Raw genomic sequence first — 15,432 nt, forward strand, 5'->3', positions numbered from 1 at the left:
TTCATGATAATGATCTTTTTGTCTTTCAGTGCATTGAGGGAGAAAATACATGGAGAGATTTAATGAAGACTGCTCTGGAAAACTTAATTGTACTGTTGAAGGATGAGAATACTATTTCTCCATATGAAATGTGCAGCAGTGGCTTAGTTCAATCGCTGCTGACAGTTTTAAACAATGTAAGTTTATAGACATAAGTGTTTAAAGAAAAACTTCCTAACAAAATGAAGTTAAGGCATGTGCATAATGTAAAAGATCTGTCATAAATTTGTCTTTTTTTGGTCTTGGTGAAAATTTGGCAGACTTGCTTCAGTTACTGGTCTACCTATTGAAAATAAGAGAGTAGATGACTAGTTTGAATGAAAATAAATCAGCTCTGTTCAGGTCTAATGGCTGGTGATTAGCTTTGGGATTGGGATTTCAGTGAGACTACATAGATGTCTTTGCCTGTCTGTAACTTGGTTTTTTTTTCCTCCTAGAATGTTGATTTGGATGTGAAACAAGACTGTAGTCAACTGGTAGAGAGGATAAACGTTTTCAAAACAGCATTCAGCGAAAATGAGGATGATGAAAGGTAAAAATAATACCAAAACAGGAAAATCCTCTTTGAAATTTTGAAGCAGTATGGTATGTTTAAAATAATTTAAAGAAAAATTACCTGTTCTTTCCATTTCAATGGAATAGAAAATTGATCTTGAAAGACAGCACCTAATATTGAAGTAGAAATTGAAAGTTTTTGTCTCTAAGAGTCAACCCATAGAACATTGTTGACAAAATGAAGGTGACTTGTTCATCACTGTGCAGATTTGTATCTTTCTCACTGTGCTGTAACCATGTGACTAGAACAGATACCATCAGTAGAAATAGCATGCTGAGATAGTTTCCTCAGGTGGATCCTGTTTTCTGAGATACTGTAAAATTTTTTTCTTTGTTTTGTTTTGTGGTAACATAGTACCTGTTCTCTTTCACAGTCGTCCAGCAGTTGCATTAATTCGGAAGTTGATAGCAGTGTTAGAATCTATTGAACGGCTACCTCTCCACTTGTATGATACACCAGGATCTACGTACAATCTTCAGGTAATGCACAGTGACAACAGCATATCCCACTGAGTGGTGCTCAGCTGAGGGTTATATGTTGCACACCGTGTCTGCAAGAATCACATTCTTGTAGATGTGGGTAGAATTAGGTAAAGACCAACCAAATTTTGGCATCTGTTTCCTCTAGCGCTGAAATGTATGGCTGTTCCTCTACTGTCATTTAAACACCGTGAGGTAAAAGTAAATTTTGATTGAAGAGATAATGTGTTCTTTGTTTTGTCTTCAAGTATTGTCTTTGTATAGGAACATGCCCTCTAGTTAAAGGGCATGTTACTGTGATTACGAGACAATTATTAGTAAGAACGGGGATAGGCTTTAAAGGGTCATGTCTATGGTTCTGTGTTGAACTGATAATGCAAGATGCCTCCAGGCTCAGCAGCTTGTTCTACAGGAAACTTGGCAGTTTGGCTAAAAATATTACTTGTTTTTTCCCAGTTTGTGTGGAGTCTTAATTTTTTCTATTTGAAAGCACAGTTCAGAGTTTTGCAACATGGGTAGGGAAGTATAAATATTTCTGGTTTGATGTTAAATGTCTAGGAAATAGTTGAAAAGACTTGCAAAACCACTCTTGCTGTTCAGTATTTTTGAAAATAGTTTTCAGTTTCTATATTATTGTATTTGCTAGTCAACAAATAAAAGCTGTGAAGACATAGGAAAAGTGAGAAAATGTTACCTGAGCGTGTAATTGACTTGCACGTTGTCATAGTAAAGAATTGTTTGGATAATTGGAGGTAGTACTAGGAGATTACTTTTTAAAGCATTTCATTGGAATATAGTGCTTAAGTTAAAGCAACAACAATACATGATAGGCCACTAAAACGGTTGTAGTGAGATACACTGTTTTTATTAAAATCCCAAAACCTAAACAGGAAAGCCTTGATGAATGTTTGGCTATTCTTTCAGATACTGACAAGGCGCTTGAGGTTTCGTTTGGAACGTGCCTCGGGGGAGACGTCTTTGATAGATCGAACTGGTAGAATGCTCAAGATGGAGCCACTGGCAACTGTTGAATCTCTAGAACAGTATCTCCTGAAAATGGTGAGCTGCATGGCACACACAGAGTTCACAGGGAATACTTATATTCTGCTTCTTTAATATTTGGCTTTTTTTCTTTCATATATAGGTAGCAAAGCAGTGGTACGACTTTGATAGGGCATCATTTGTTTTTGTACGAAAACTACGGGAAGGTCAGACATTTGTGTTCAGGCATCAACATGATTTTGATGAAAATGGAATTATTTACTGGATTGGAACAAATGCAAAGTGAGTTTTTCAAAGCTAGATGTTTTAAAGCCAGACGCAATAAACTCTAATCCATGAGGCAGGATGGGGACGAGGAATTCATAATGAAATGAAATCTGTTACTTCTTAGAAGTGGGAGATATCTTTTAATCCATAGAATTAAATTTCTTTTGGATCTGCTTAAATAATAGAAAACTTGAATCACTTGTATTCAGGATTTGTTTTATGCTTCCCTAAGAAGATGGAGTGGGGAAGTTTGGGTCTTAGTTTTTGGTTGCCATGGTTCTGTTTGATTTTGTTCATTTGGGTTTGGGTTTTTTTCCTTTGCTGCGGTGTTTTAAAAAACACAAAATTATGCTTGAAACATATCTAAAATTATATTGATAATTTTAGTGTGATAAACTCAGCTGTTATGTGCAATTTACAGTAAATGTCAAATATCGCTCAAACTAGGTTTTTTTATTTAAGTAATAATTGAACAATATATTTCTCTTTTTAAATACAGAACTGCATATGAGTGGGTAAATCCAGCAGCCTATGGATTAGTAGTGGTTACATCCTCAGAAGGAAGAAATCTGCCTTATGGTCGTTTAGAAGACATCCTGAGCCGTGACAGTTCAGCTCTCAATTGTCACACAAATGATGATAAGAATGCTTGGTTTGCCATAGACCTTGGCCTTTGGGTTATTCCATCAGCCTACACATTACGCCATGCTCGAGGTTATGGACGATCTGCTCTCAGAAATTGGGTTTTCCAGGTATCTAAGGATGGACAGAACTGGACTACTTTGTATACTCATGTTGATGACTGTAGTCTCAATGAACCAGGGTATGTCAGTGTTTTTTATTACTTTTCATAAGACTGAGTGCAGTTAAAAATGTACTTGACTGTAGACTAATTTAGTGTGTACTGTGTTTGTAATAATGTATCTATCTAAAGCAGTGGTAAGTGACACATATTATCAAGGATGGGCTGGAGAATAAGTGATTCACAGGTTTTCTGTGTGGTTCACATAATGGTATTTGTGCTTTTTCTTCACTGTAAATTTTGCATTTTGCTTTTTAACAAAATCATAACTCCAGCACTCATCTGAAGTTTGCCCTGGTGTTAATAGGTTTATATATCTTGTAGTATGCATGCATGATCGGTGTTAGGGTTTTGTTTGCTTGGGTATTAAGGTTTTTTGGTTTTGCTTTTTTCTTTATTCATGTTACCTACCAACACCCCTTTCTAATAAACTTAAAGGTCTACAGCAACATGGCCTTTAGATCCTCCAAAAGATGAGAAACAAGGTTGGAGACATGTTAGAATAAAACAGATGGGAAAGAATGCCAGTGGGCAAACACACTACCTCTCCCTGTCTGGATTTGAACTTTATGGCACTGTGAATGGAGTATGTGAAGATCAGCTGGGTAAGAAAAAGAAATGTATATCCTACTTGCTCTTTTAAAATGCTAATGAGCGTACCATATAAAAAAACAAGTGTGAAAAAGGAGGTTAACTTTTGCAGTTGAACTTGCTTAGAAATAAGCTCAAAATTATTCCCCATTCAATACTTTCAAGTGTTTTCAATTTACATGTCTTACAGGAAAAGCTGCTAAAGAAGCTGAAGCAAATCTGAGAAGGCAGCGACGTCTGGTCCGTTCTCAAGTGTTAAAATACATGGTTCCGGGAGCTCGTGTAATCAGAGGAATTGATTGGAAATGGAGAGATCAGGATGGAAGCCCACAGGGGGAAGGCACTGTTACAGGAGAACTGCATAATGGTGAGCATGAATTGCCTGAATTTATGTTGTTGAATCACATCTGTCACATGATGACATCATGCAGAATGCGTAGCATTAAAGTACTTCCTTTGAAATGCCTAGATAAAGTTGATAAAAGTTCAAATACTGTGGAGGGAAGAAGCTTAAAATACTACAGCTGTTGGGGTCCATTTGGGAAATTTCATTTGACTGCATGAAAAAAATTCTTGCTGTAAATGAAACTTTTATACAGTTTTGGTTAAAAAAATATTAAACTGTTATTCAAATAGGAAACTGTTATTTAGACATCTGTTACAAACTATATGAAGGTGAGTGATGCAAAGTAATAAGTTAAGCTTTGGACCTGCAAAATCTATAATTACCTTCCTCATTTCTTCTAGCTGAGCATTTGCAATATTTTTCTTGACTTTTGTTATATCCTGTACCTTTCCTACCTTGCAAGCTTCTTTGGGATCAAGTTTTTGTTTTTGAGTTAAAGCATGAAAATTTATTAACTTAAGGAGCAAAATAAAAATCTGCAACAGCCAGGGAAGTCAGTACTGAGAAAGTTATTGAAGAGGCTCCAGGAGAGGTGGTGATCTTGTCAGCTGAACAATGCTTTCCACCATTTCCCTGCTCTTCCCCCTATTTTGAGGTATATAAGGCTTGTCTTGTTTCTGAAGCACCTTCAGCTACTTTTAGGTTCATTTTTAGCTAGACTTGAGAGTTTCTTCTAGTTAGTTGAGTTGTCAGCTCTCAAACATGGAAAAATCTCCCAAGTACAATTCCTTAAAATGATTTGAAACTGAGCTTTATTTAAGCTGTTCAATACAGCTTGTGGGGAAGTCTTCCATCATCCATATATTTTTCTTATCAGATGCAACAGTACCCATAGCTACATTATAACTTTGAAGACTATAGGTATTATTGGTGAGTAGTATTCTACCAAAGCAGTGATTTTATTCCTGTGTTCAAGTAAAACTTCCCCATTTAACCATAGGTAAAATTGAGGTTCGTTTATCAAATGGTGATGCCAGCTCATCTCATTCCTGTGACAGCTTTTTTTCATGTAGAATTTTGAAAATAGGGTCTAATTTACTTTCTTGGTTGTTGTTCACAAGTATAGACAAATTTTGTTTAATGGCTGTAATGATGGAGCAGTACTACTTTGAGTACATAATATGTTCTGAAAACTTGTTCAGATTTAAAACTGCTTGTAATTAATATTTTAGGGAAAGAAACTATACAAACCAGAACCAGTTATTTAGTTATGCTTTGAAAAAAATACCTGGTTCAGATATTCATAAAGGGGAAAAATTATACTGTTGAGCTCCAGTATGGAGCTTTTTGTGTTTGATAAAAAAGGCAAATCATGGAAGAAAAAAAATTCAGATTAGCTTCACAACTTTACCCTTCAAAGGTTTAGTGGCATGAAGCTACTCAACTATAGCTTGTGAAGAAGGAATAAAATCATATGAGAATAACGTGATCTAAACCTGCTCATTTGGGGACGAGATGTCTACTTATCATATCTGAAAAGTTTATCCTTTTTTAGCTACTTTTCCTCCAGAGTGATATTTGTAAATAGCAAATTGCCTGTGATCATCTGTTTCAGTCTAGGAGTGATGATTTTTGAATAGTTAAAAGCTGAAGGTGTACGTGACAGTAATAAAAAGAATATTTTACTTGATATTAGCTCTTTCCTGTTTTAATAAAGAAATATATGTGTTTATCTGGACCTGATATTTGTTTTGACTTTGTCTGAGATTGGAGAAGATAACTAAGCTTTAGAAATTTCATTTTTGGATGAAATGGGTTTCAATTAAAGTAGTTACACCAATATTTGCTGCAGTTAAGATACAGTGAGAAATATTAGAAGGAATTTTACAGGTGACTCGTAGATTGTGGTACATATTTAGACAAGTAAAAATTAAAACATTTTGTCCCCATTTCTGTCCTAGTTAGCTAAATTTTGTGTGTTACCCTCATTATTGCAGATTTATTATATTTAGCTGTTAAAAATGTTGCTACTGAAAATAATAATTTAATAAAGGAACTTAAGAGTAGCATCTCTTAGGAGTTTTGTTCTCGTCCCAGGATAGTTTTTTCTATGAAACATATTCTCTTAGCAACCCTTGCAAAGGGTTTATGTAGCCTTTACCTGATTGTCATAAGATTTTTTTATGAGTAGGGAATGTTTGAGTATTTGGAACTTACTGAACTAAAAAGCTGGGTATCTGTAAATTAGTTCTTTCAATTTAAGAATAAGAAATCTCAAACTAAGCAGTTTCATGACATGTCATCTGTTGGGTAAATATGCTTATCCACAAGCATCCAACAAGGAAAAATACTATTGAACGTCCATGTAATAATTACAGCTTCTTGACAGATGCTAGTAAAGTTATCAGTTATCATACATTTTAATGTACATTTTTGTTACTAGAGATTCCAATTTTGATAGATGTGAATAAAATTTTGAGAGATTCTGGTACATCAGGTCCCTTCCTGAAGGAAACTTTATTTTTGGCTGGATTCTGTGGCCCTGAAGATTAAGGTGGCAAGAATGAGCAGCCTCTAAATTGACAACATTACGAAATCCTGAATTGTTTAGATTTAAGCACTTCCTTTTTAATTGGCGTTAAGGGTTACTTAGTGGTTTCATTGATTCAGACATACAGCCCTTATGAGAAGCTGATCCCGCATTGTGGAGCTACTGTCTGACACGCCTCCTGTCTGCTTTCTGCTGGATCTCACAAACTCCTGTCCCTTTCCAGGCTGGATTGATGTCACCTGGGATGCTGGTGGCTCTAACTCTTACCGTATGGGCGCAGAAGGAAAATTTGACCTCAAGCTTGCACCAGGGTACGACCCTGATTCAGCGGCATCACCCAAACCTGTTTCATCCACTGTTTCAGGCACAACGCAGTCATGGAGCAGCTTGGTGAAAAACAACTGTCCAGACAAGACGACTGCTGCTGCAGGCTCCTCAAGTAGAAAAGGAAGCAGCAGTTCTGTGTGTAGCGTGGCAAGTAGCAGCGACATCAGCTTGGGTTCGACCAAAATGGAGCGGAGATCAGAAAGCGTATTGGAACAAAATATAGTTTCAGGCACTGACGTCCATGAACCAATTGTTGTTCTGTCTTCTGCTGACAGTGTGCCTCAGGCTGACATAGGGTCATCTTCCAGTGCGAGCACCAGCACCTTAACAGCGGACATGGGAAACGAAAATGCAGAGAGGAAGTTAGGTCCTGATAACTCAATACGTACTCCTGGGGAGTCCAGTGCTATATCCATGGGAATTGTTAGTGTAAGCTCTCCTGATGTGAGTTCAGTCTCTGAACTGACTAATAAAGAAGCAGCTTCCCAACGACCCCTAAGCTCTTCAGCAAGTAACAGACTCTCAGTCAGTTCTTTGTTGGCTGCTGGGGCACCCATGAGCTCCAGTGCAAGTGTTCCGAACTTATCATCTCGAGAAACTTCCAGCCTGGAGTCCTTTGTACGCAGAGTGGCAAACATAGCACGGACCAATGCCACAAACAACATGAATTTAAGCCGGAGTAGCAGTGATAACAATACTAATACTTTGGGAAGAAATGTTGTGAGTACTGCAAGTAAGTAAGCTTTTTTTTATTTTTAGTTGATGATTTTGTTGTCTCTTTGGCTTTCGTTACACTTGAGTTTGGATTGTGTTGGCTTAATTGAGAAATGTATTTAGAGCAGCCTTGACCTTGTGTAGGCCTGTAGAATTTATGAAGGACTCATAGAGTTCCTGTCAGCTGGAAAGTGTTACATTGCCCTATAATGTCAGATCACAGGTACCCATCAAACAGAAAGGAATTTGAAATTAATGATTGAAATTGATTTCGAGTATATGTTTAAGGAGAGAGTATGAATTAGACTAAGAGAATGGAAGTCTAGCAACAGTAGCTAATGTCAGGTACTTAGGCTTTCTGACCTGTGTAGATTTTGCATATTTCTGTTATTTTTCCATTTTCTCAGGAAGGGCAGTTTGTGCATATTGTGAAGTGTCTGAGGATATGAGCTAAGAACAAAGTACGAAGGAAAAAGAACTACAGTATAATGAAATGTTAGCAGATTGCTGATTTTGTCAAACTGCATAACATAATGTACTCTGAGTGTGTTTTCTAGAGATTGTTAAGATTAAGGTTAAGGCTTAGATTTGGTGAACTGTTCAGGAATATTAAATGTAGGGAAGTTTGTAGTTAACAGTGTTTTAAATGACATTATATACATGCTTTAACCATTTGCATGTTATTAGATTATATGTAGGAGCAAGGTATTAGCAATGTAAGTTGTAAACCTGCTTCTTGTGAGTTCACTCTTTTTTTGAGCATGCTCCCATCAAAGTTGTTGCTTGTTGGGTATTTTGTTCTCTGATGGTCATAGTACTTTAAACAGAGAACTGCATTTCATGGGCTAGGCAAGTTAGAAAATGTGAAATTACCCAAGCTAGAAAAAAGCATAAATTTCTTGTAAAGGTTTCATTCTTGTCATGATTGTCAGTGAAGCTGGTGAAAGGGGTCTGGAGCAGCTATGAGGTGTTTAGCCTGGAGAAAAGGAGGCTCAGGAGAGATATAGTTGCTCTCTGCAGCTACCTGAAAGGAGATGTAGTGAGGTGGGGGCAGCCTCTTTTCACAGGTAGGAAGTTACAGGGGAGGTTTAGATTAGATAATAGGAAGAATTTCATGGAAATTTCATTCACCCTTTCTTTGAAAGGGTGGTCAAGCACTGGAATGGGTGGCTCAGGGAGGTTGATTCTCCATCCCTCAAAGTATTCAGAGGTTGTGTGGAAGTGGCACCTGGAACATGGTTTAGCAGTGAACATGGCAGTGCTGGCCTAACATCTGGACTCAGTCTTTGAGGTCTCTTCCAAACTTAACAATTCTATGACTCTGTGCTTCCTTATTTAGAAATGCGGTGCTTGCTTTTAGCATTTTAAAAGATTTTTAAATACTGAATGTTTTCTTTTTTGATGGGGAGATTTTTTTTAATGTATCCTTATATTCATGTTGTGATACTGGGGATGGGGCTGAAGTCTAACTTGCAATAAAAATGTAAGTAAGATACTCAAAGATACTTTCAAAGAAAGCTTTCCAGGAATTGATCCTCTTATAGATAGATAGTGGCTCTGGTTCTGAAGTAGTTTTATATTGAGGGGAGGAAAAAGAGACCACCTTTAAAAAAAAACATGGTAAAATACTTCAACAGCTTATTTGAAATTTCATGAATGTTTGATACTATACACTGCAAAAGTTAAAAATAAGAATGGGGCATCTTAAAAATTTAATTCTGTGATAAAAATAGTCATACTTTATATTATCTGTCGTGTAGGAGTTATTTTGGTTTATGTTTTTTATATGATTAGAAACTGTAAATGGCAAGTCACGTTCCTAAAAGAGATCAGAGATTAAATTTGAGCAATCTCACCAGAGCTCAATTAGAGCATTGTAAAAAGCTTGATTTGTTAAATTTTTTTTTTTTTTTTTTTTTTTTTGGTTTTTTAGCCTGTTCAGGTTAAAAAAACCCAACCAACCAAACTAAAGACCAACCAAACCAAACAAAAACCCCCATCATCAAACAAACCACCCACAGCAATCCAACACCCCAAAAGTCAAGACTGAAATCATGGTTAGTGAGAGAAGTCTTTCTGGAGTTTCTGTACTGGTTGCATTGAAAACATCAGTATTTGCCAGAAGCTAAGTGGTGTCTAGAGTAGCCAATTTCCATTTGCTATTGAATTCAGAGCAAACAAAATGCTGATGCTTAATGGCTTTTTCTGTTTACTGTAACAGCAAAGAGTTTGCTGTTATTAATTAGCAGAGGGTAAAAGATGTGAATACTGAACAACTTATTTTCAAGCTCTTGAATAACAAAAGAAAAACTCTGGTTTTTCACTTCCATGCTTTCATAGAGAAGAACATAAAGTTTGACAACCCTAAATTTAAAATTTGCACTTTCCCTCATCATTATGCTATGATTTCACACCCCCCTGCATTGTTTATATTTTTATTTGCAAAATGTTAGCTATGTTTTCAAGGGGCAGGGATGTATGTAGTAACTGTATGTAACAGAGGAGGAAAGCAGAGATAGTAACTTTTCTTTCCCCCCCTCTGAAAAACTACCAAATTCACCTTAGGGGAAGCAGCTTTGTTATATCCTTTGTCCAGGGTAGTAATGTTTGCAAATAATGAAACTTCTTCTTTTAAAACTGAAAACCTTGCATTTGATAAAGTTCAGAAAAAGTAGGTTGAAAAACTTAAGACTTAAATTCTTAGTATAGATGACCCTTCAACTTTTTTTCTCCAAACAGTGAATTTAGTTTTTTTACTGAATTTAGTGAGTCTAGATTTTTTAATGAATTTAGTGAGTTTAGGTTTTTTATTGAATTTAGTGAGTCTACAGTGAATTCAGGTTTTTTTTCAGTTGTTCACTAAAATGCATTTGCTGTTTTATTTGAATGTACAGTAAGGTAACTTTTTAGTTGTTACTGGCTTATTCTGAAAATTATAAATCATCTAACATATGACTTATATTTCACAGTAGCGTCAGTTCAGGCGTGTTGACTGTGATGAACATATATCTTAGTACTTGTTTGAAAAATAACTAGTTAGAGCTAATTTAAGAACCTTAGAAAAATGCACAGAAATCACAAGTTTCACATTTGTTTTAACATGTTCTGTTCCCAGTTCTCTTATATATAATTAACTTGTTTGCACTATATAATATTGTTATTTAGATGTTAAATTTCATTTTAGGCTTAAAGACAGATCACAATGTTGGAGTAACAGATTTCAGAAATTCTTTACATATATTGAAAATGAAATTAAGTAATTTCAGGTTTATAGTGGGATTTGGGGGATTTATTTGATAAAATTATTTATTTAACATGTTTGCAAGGGAATAGGCTCAGAAGTGGGCATACATGTTGTAAGGTGTACTTTTGCCTTGGGAAACCCTTCCCCTTTATAGTCTGTTGTTCTTTATTATAAAATAACACACTGATAATTTTTCAACCCCAAATATATTTTTCAACACAGGAGTCATGCATGTAAGTTGTACTCTTCAAGTCATCAAATCATTTATTTTATCCATATCTTTATCTATAGCTTCTCCTCTTATGGGTGCCCAAAGTTTTCCTAATCTGACTACAACTGGTACCACATCAACAGTGACCATGTCTACATCCAGTGTTACTAGCAGCAGCAATGTAGCTACAGCAACTACAGTTTTATCTGTTGGTCAGTCGCTTAGTAATACTCTAACTACTAGCCTAACATCAACATCTAGTGAGAGCGATACAGGGCAGGAGGCAGAATATTCTTTATATGGTAAGTTTCATTTTTAAATGAACATAAGCATTAGACTTCCCATTAATGACTTTCCCTTTTATCCTGTTGTTATGATTTTCTCATATAGTAGTTTATTTACTGAAAAGCATTTGAAAGTTGAGCTGTTTGTATGTTACTTGTTCTGTAAGGCAGTTAGTAAAATAATGTTAATGTAGTAGTATTTCCTTGTGTTTTCAAATCTTTATTTTCAGCACTTTCTTTCCCATGTTACTATTATTTATGGTATAGTTTATCTGAGCACTTGAATATTTTCTGTCATCAAGTTTAGTTCCTAATGTAGTTTGCATATGTACTTCTAATTACAATCAAATTTTTTTTTTTTTGGTTTTGTTGTATAGGCATGCTACATGCAAAGTCTGATGTACTTTGTATTACTCTGATTAAAAAGCATCCACCATTAGGCACATTGTACACTTAAAATAACTTCCAGGTATCTCAATACCGTAATAGTAATTTCAAAAAATTGGAAAAAACACAAAAATTGACAGGAGGAAAGAAATTACATGATTTGACAAACAGATCCAGAGTTGTGTGCACACTATAACCTAGAAACAGACATCAGGACAGAGGTTACTTGAGACATATGAATACAGGGAAAGAAGATTTAGATCATTCGGTCAGTAATACACAGGAATCAAGCTGATAAAATGAAGTCAAGAAAAACCTGGGTTGTATATCAGAAAATACTTCCTAATGTAAAGCTTATTCATTTGTGAGATATTCTTGGAAGATACTTGATTTATTGAAAATATTGTTGGATTAAGATTGTGTTATATTTTGTTGCCTATTGAAATTGCTTGAAAAATTTCTGGTCATTTCAATGGGTATTGGAATTGAACTGCTTGGAGGCAGTTGATTAATATATCTGCAGATACCATTTCTCTTTACTCTTTTAATTAAGTCTAATTTGATACTTTGATTGGGTGACATGTCTTAAGATATATCACCAACAACTGAGCAAGTAGAGTGCATTCACGTATCACTAGGGGTGATAGCAACAATAGGAAAGGTGCTTGGGCGGTATAGATGGTTTCTATGTGCATAGAAAAATGTAAAAGTTCAAAGCTTCATCCCAGTCCACTTGGATTGCTGTGAACTTCTTTTCTGGTTTTGGGAGGTTGTTTTTTAAATCTTAGTATTAAGTGAGTAAAATGGAACTTTGCCTTCAACTTCTTATTACAGTAATTAATTAGCAATTGAATCTTTAAGATATTACTCGTAAATGTTTATCTTATATGTCCTTTACATTGTAAGTTAAGGTCTAAACTACACATTTTTAGTGGAAATTACATCACTCACCTGTTTTTAAATTATTGAGATGCAGAAACAGACATATGCATTTATACACCATTTTCTGGTGATCTTTTGTAATCTCCTATAGGTGTAATTATAAAATTTTCTAATCAAATGAAGAACAGATCACTCTTGCTGATCACTGTCAATTGTACCAATAGTAAGTGCTTCTATAGTTATGCTGTTGACTAGATCCATGGACTTTTTACCAGGTGTATGCTTTTATCACAGATTTTACATTCCTGTTCTGCAGTAAGTAATGTTTTCTTTTTCTGGTTTAAGTTTAGTGAGATTTGTTTTTTCACTCTTCCCAATGCTTCTGTTCTTTATTTAAAAAATTCTGCTTTAAAAGTTACTCTTGTCTTTTGTTCTGTATGTAAATATATATATGTGTGTTATAGATTTTCTTGATAGCTGCCGAGCTAGTACTCTGTTGGCAGAGTTAGATGATGATGAGGATCTTCCTGAGCCAGATGAAGAAGATGATGAAAATGAAGATGATAACCAAGAAGATCAAGAATATGAAGAAGTTATGGTATGGTATAGTTAGCATTGATGGTATCTTAATTGACTAACAGGTGCTTTGAAAATCCACAGATTTTATTTGGCAATAGGAAGTCCTAGCTACAATATTTCCATTAGTTAAAACAAGTCTATTTAGATTAATTTAGTTTCTTGCATATGGTCAAAACCACAAGTGTTTTTAAACACTAGCATACCCAAGAACCTTACAGGTCAGAGTTAATGTCTTAAACCAGGCTAGGAAGAAGTTGACAGACATTAGAAATTATGGATCACTAGTTCACAGGCTCATGAAATGGTATAACTGTGGATATATAATGCATACTGCTGCATTTGTAGTGATTCAGTTTGGGGTGTGTTTAACTGTAGGCCTGTATGAAGCAAAAAATTTGCCAGAGGAAATCACTCTCTTCTAAAAAATACCCCAGCAGAAAAATCAACGGGAGGGGTCTAGACAAACCTAGCATGGTAGTTCACATGGTTCTTGCTTAGACTGTCAGGAGTTCTGGCTTTTCATTTGGTTGTTCTTAACTGGTATGAATAGTGCTTGGTCTTCTACTATCACTGAAGTGATCAGAATGAATATTGCAGAATCTAAGAGGAAAAATAGAAGGCTTCACTAATGCTAATTTAATATTTTACAGAATAAATAGAAATATTGTTTTATGGAATTATAGAAACTTCATCTTGTAATTAATATGCAAATATTTATTTCATTTGAACCAATATATGTAGCATTTTAACTTACTGTGTTTATGGTTTTAATAGAAACTCAGGTACATGACTAAACATCTTGTTGTTTCACCTTCTGCACAAAGATACAAAGTTAGGAAAAAAATCAAGCCAGTACAACTTAAGTGGATCTACAATGCAGACAGTAACTTCAGTTTGTAGAATGTTGATCCATTAAAAAAATATTAAATGGTGTTACTATTATTTAAAAGTATAATATATTATATTTATAAATTTATAAATTATATTTATAAAAATATAATAATATTATTTTAAAATGATTAAATGGAGTTACCACAGTGTGTCATATGGTCCAGCCTCCTTGCTCAGTTGGGGTCATCCTGGAGCACATGGCACAGGATTGTGTCTTGATGGTTCTTGAGTATCTCCAGGTTGGCCCACAACCCGTCTCAGTGTGTGCTTGCTCACACAGTAAAGTTCTTCCTCGTGTTCAGGTGGAACTTCTGTGCGTCAGTTTCTGTTTCTTGTCCTGATGCTTGGCACCACTGAGAAGAGCCTGGATCCATCTTTTTAACACTGTATCATCAGATACTGACAGACATTGATGAGGTCCCCTCTCTATTTGCCTCTTCAGGAGGCCTCCCCAGGAGCTTCACACCTTCCTGACTGAGGAGCCCAGAACTAGATACAGCACTCCAGATGCAGCCTTACCAGAGCTGAGTAGAGTTGTAGTTTAGTGTGTGACTGCTGTATTCATGAACTCTCAATTTTTAATCAAATTATTCTCTTTAGCAGAATCAGAAAACCAGCTAGGGTTTTTTGTTTTGTTTTTAATTTGCCTTTTTTTTTTTTTTTATTAGGAAGAAGAGGAGTATGAAACCAAAGGAGGCCGTAGGAGAACATGGGATGATGATTATGTGTTGAAACGACAGTTTTCTGCATTGGTTCCTGCTTTTGACCCAAGACCTGGTCGTACTAATGTGCAACAGACAACTGACCTAGAAATCCCTCCACCAGGTATGCTGACAATGTGTGTGATGCTTAATCTGGCTTTAGGATGGAGATTCACTGTTAAGTGCCCACTGGATCTGGGGATGCTGTCACTATTAATCAGTACAACATGCTCTTGTGGCTGTGTGGCTTTTCTCTGTTTGAATGAGAGTTTAATCTACCTCTGCAGATCTAAGCATTATTGAGGGAAGAGTAAATTAAGTGCTGTGTAAAATAAGCATAGTTAGGAATTTAACTAGGATCATCTCCTACCATGATAAATAATAAAATTTCTTGATACTTTAAAGATGTGCTAAAGATGCCTGGTTTGACTTGCAGGGACTTAACTGTGTTAAAGCTACCCAGAATAGTTTTGATTGGAGAGGGTGTGCTGAAACAGTGCAAAGCTGAGGCAGGGACAAGGTAATGCAGTGATGGAGCAGTGTGTACAGTCAACAGCACAGCACCTGATCTTGCTCCTT

General features: G+C 35.7%; 1 protein-coding gene across 9 annotated transcripts in view; it reads left to right on the plus strand.

Annotated features, from left to right (window-relative positions):
• Window positions 1–15,432, plus strand: part of HECTD1 (HECT domain E3 ubiquitin protein ligase 1) — a 59,690-nt gene that overhangs the window by 32,054 nt on the left and 12,204 nt on the right. For 5 of the 9 annotated variants that reach the window (XM_071426952.1, XM_071426946.1, XM_071426955.1 and 2 more), the window contains exons 17-28: window positions 30–176; window positions 477–571; window positions 969–1,074; window positions 1,999–2,133; window positions 2,219–2,358; window positions 2,843–3,166; window positions 3,584–3,750; window positions 3,927–4,103; window positions 6,857–7,693; window positions 11,210–11,431; window positions 13,147–13,280; window positions 14,821–14,977. In XM_071426952.1, the coding sequence (XP_071283053.1) occupies window positions 30–176; window positions 477–571; window positions 969–1,074; window positions 1,999–2,133; window positions 2,219–2,358; window positions 2,843–3,166; window positions 3,584–3,750; window positions 3,927–4,103; window positions 6,857–7,693; window positions 11,210–11,431; window positions 13,147–13,280; window positions 14,821–14,977 (2,641 nt within the window). The remainder of the gene's footprint in view (window positions 1–29; window positions 177–476; window positions 572–968; window positions 1,075–1,998; window positions 2,134–2,218; window positions 2,359–2,842; window positions 3,167–3,583; window positions 3,751–3,926; window positions 4,104–6,856; window positions 7,694–11,209; window positions 11,432–13,146; window positions 13,281–14,820; window positions 14,978–15,432) is intronic. The other 4 variants (XM_071426949.1, XM_071426950.1, XM_071426951.1 and 1 more) reach the window with 2 other exon arrangements.

This window comes from Agelaius tricolor, unplaced genomic scaffold (genome assembly GCF_023055355.1).
Source record: "Agelaius tricolor isolate 1412-34295 unplaced genomic scaffold, bAgeTri1.0.p SCAF_5, whole genome shotgun sequence".
Lineage (NCBI taxonomy): Eukaryota > Metazoa > Chordata > Aves > Passeriformes > Icteridae > Agelaius > Agelaius tricolor.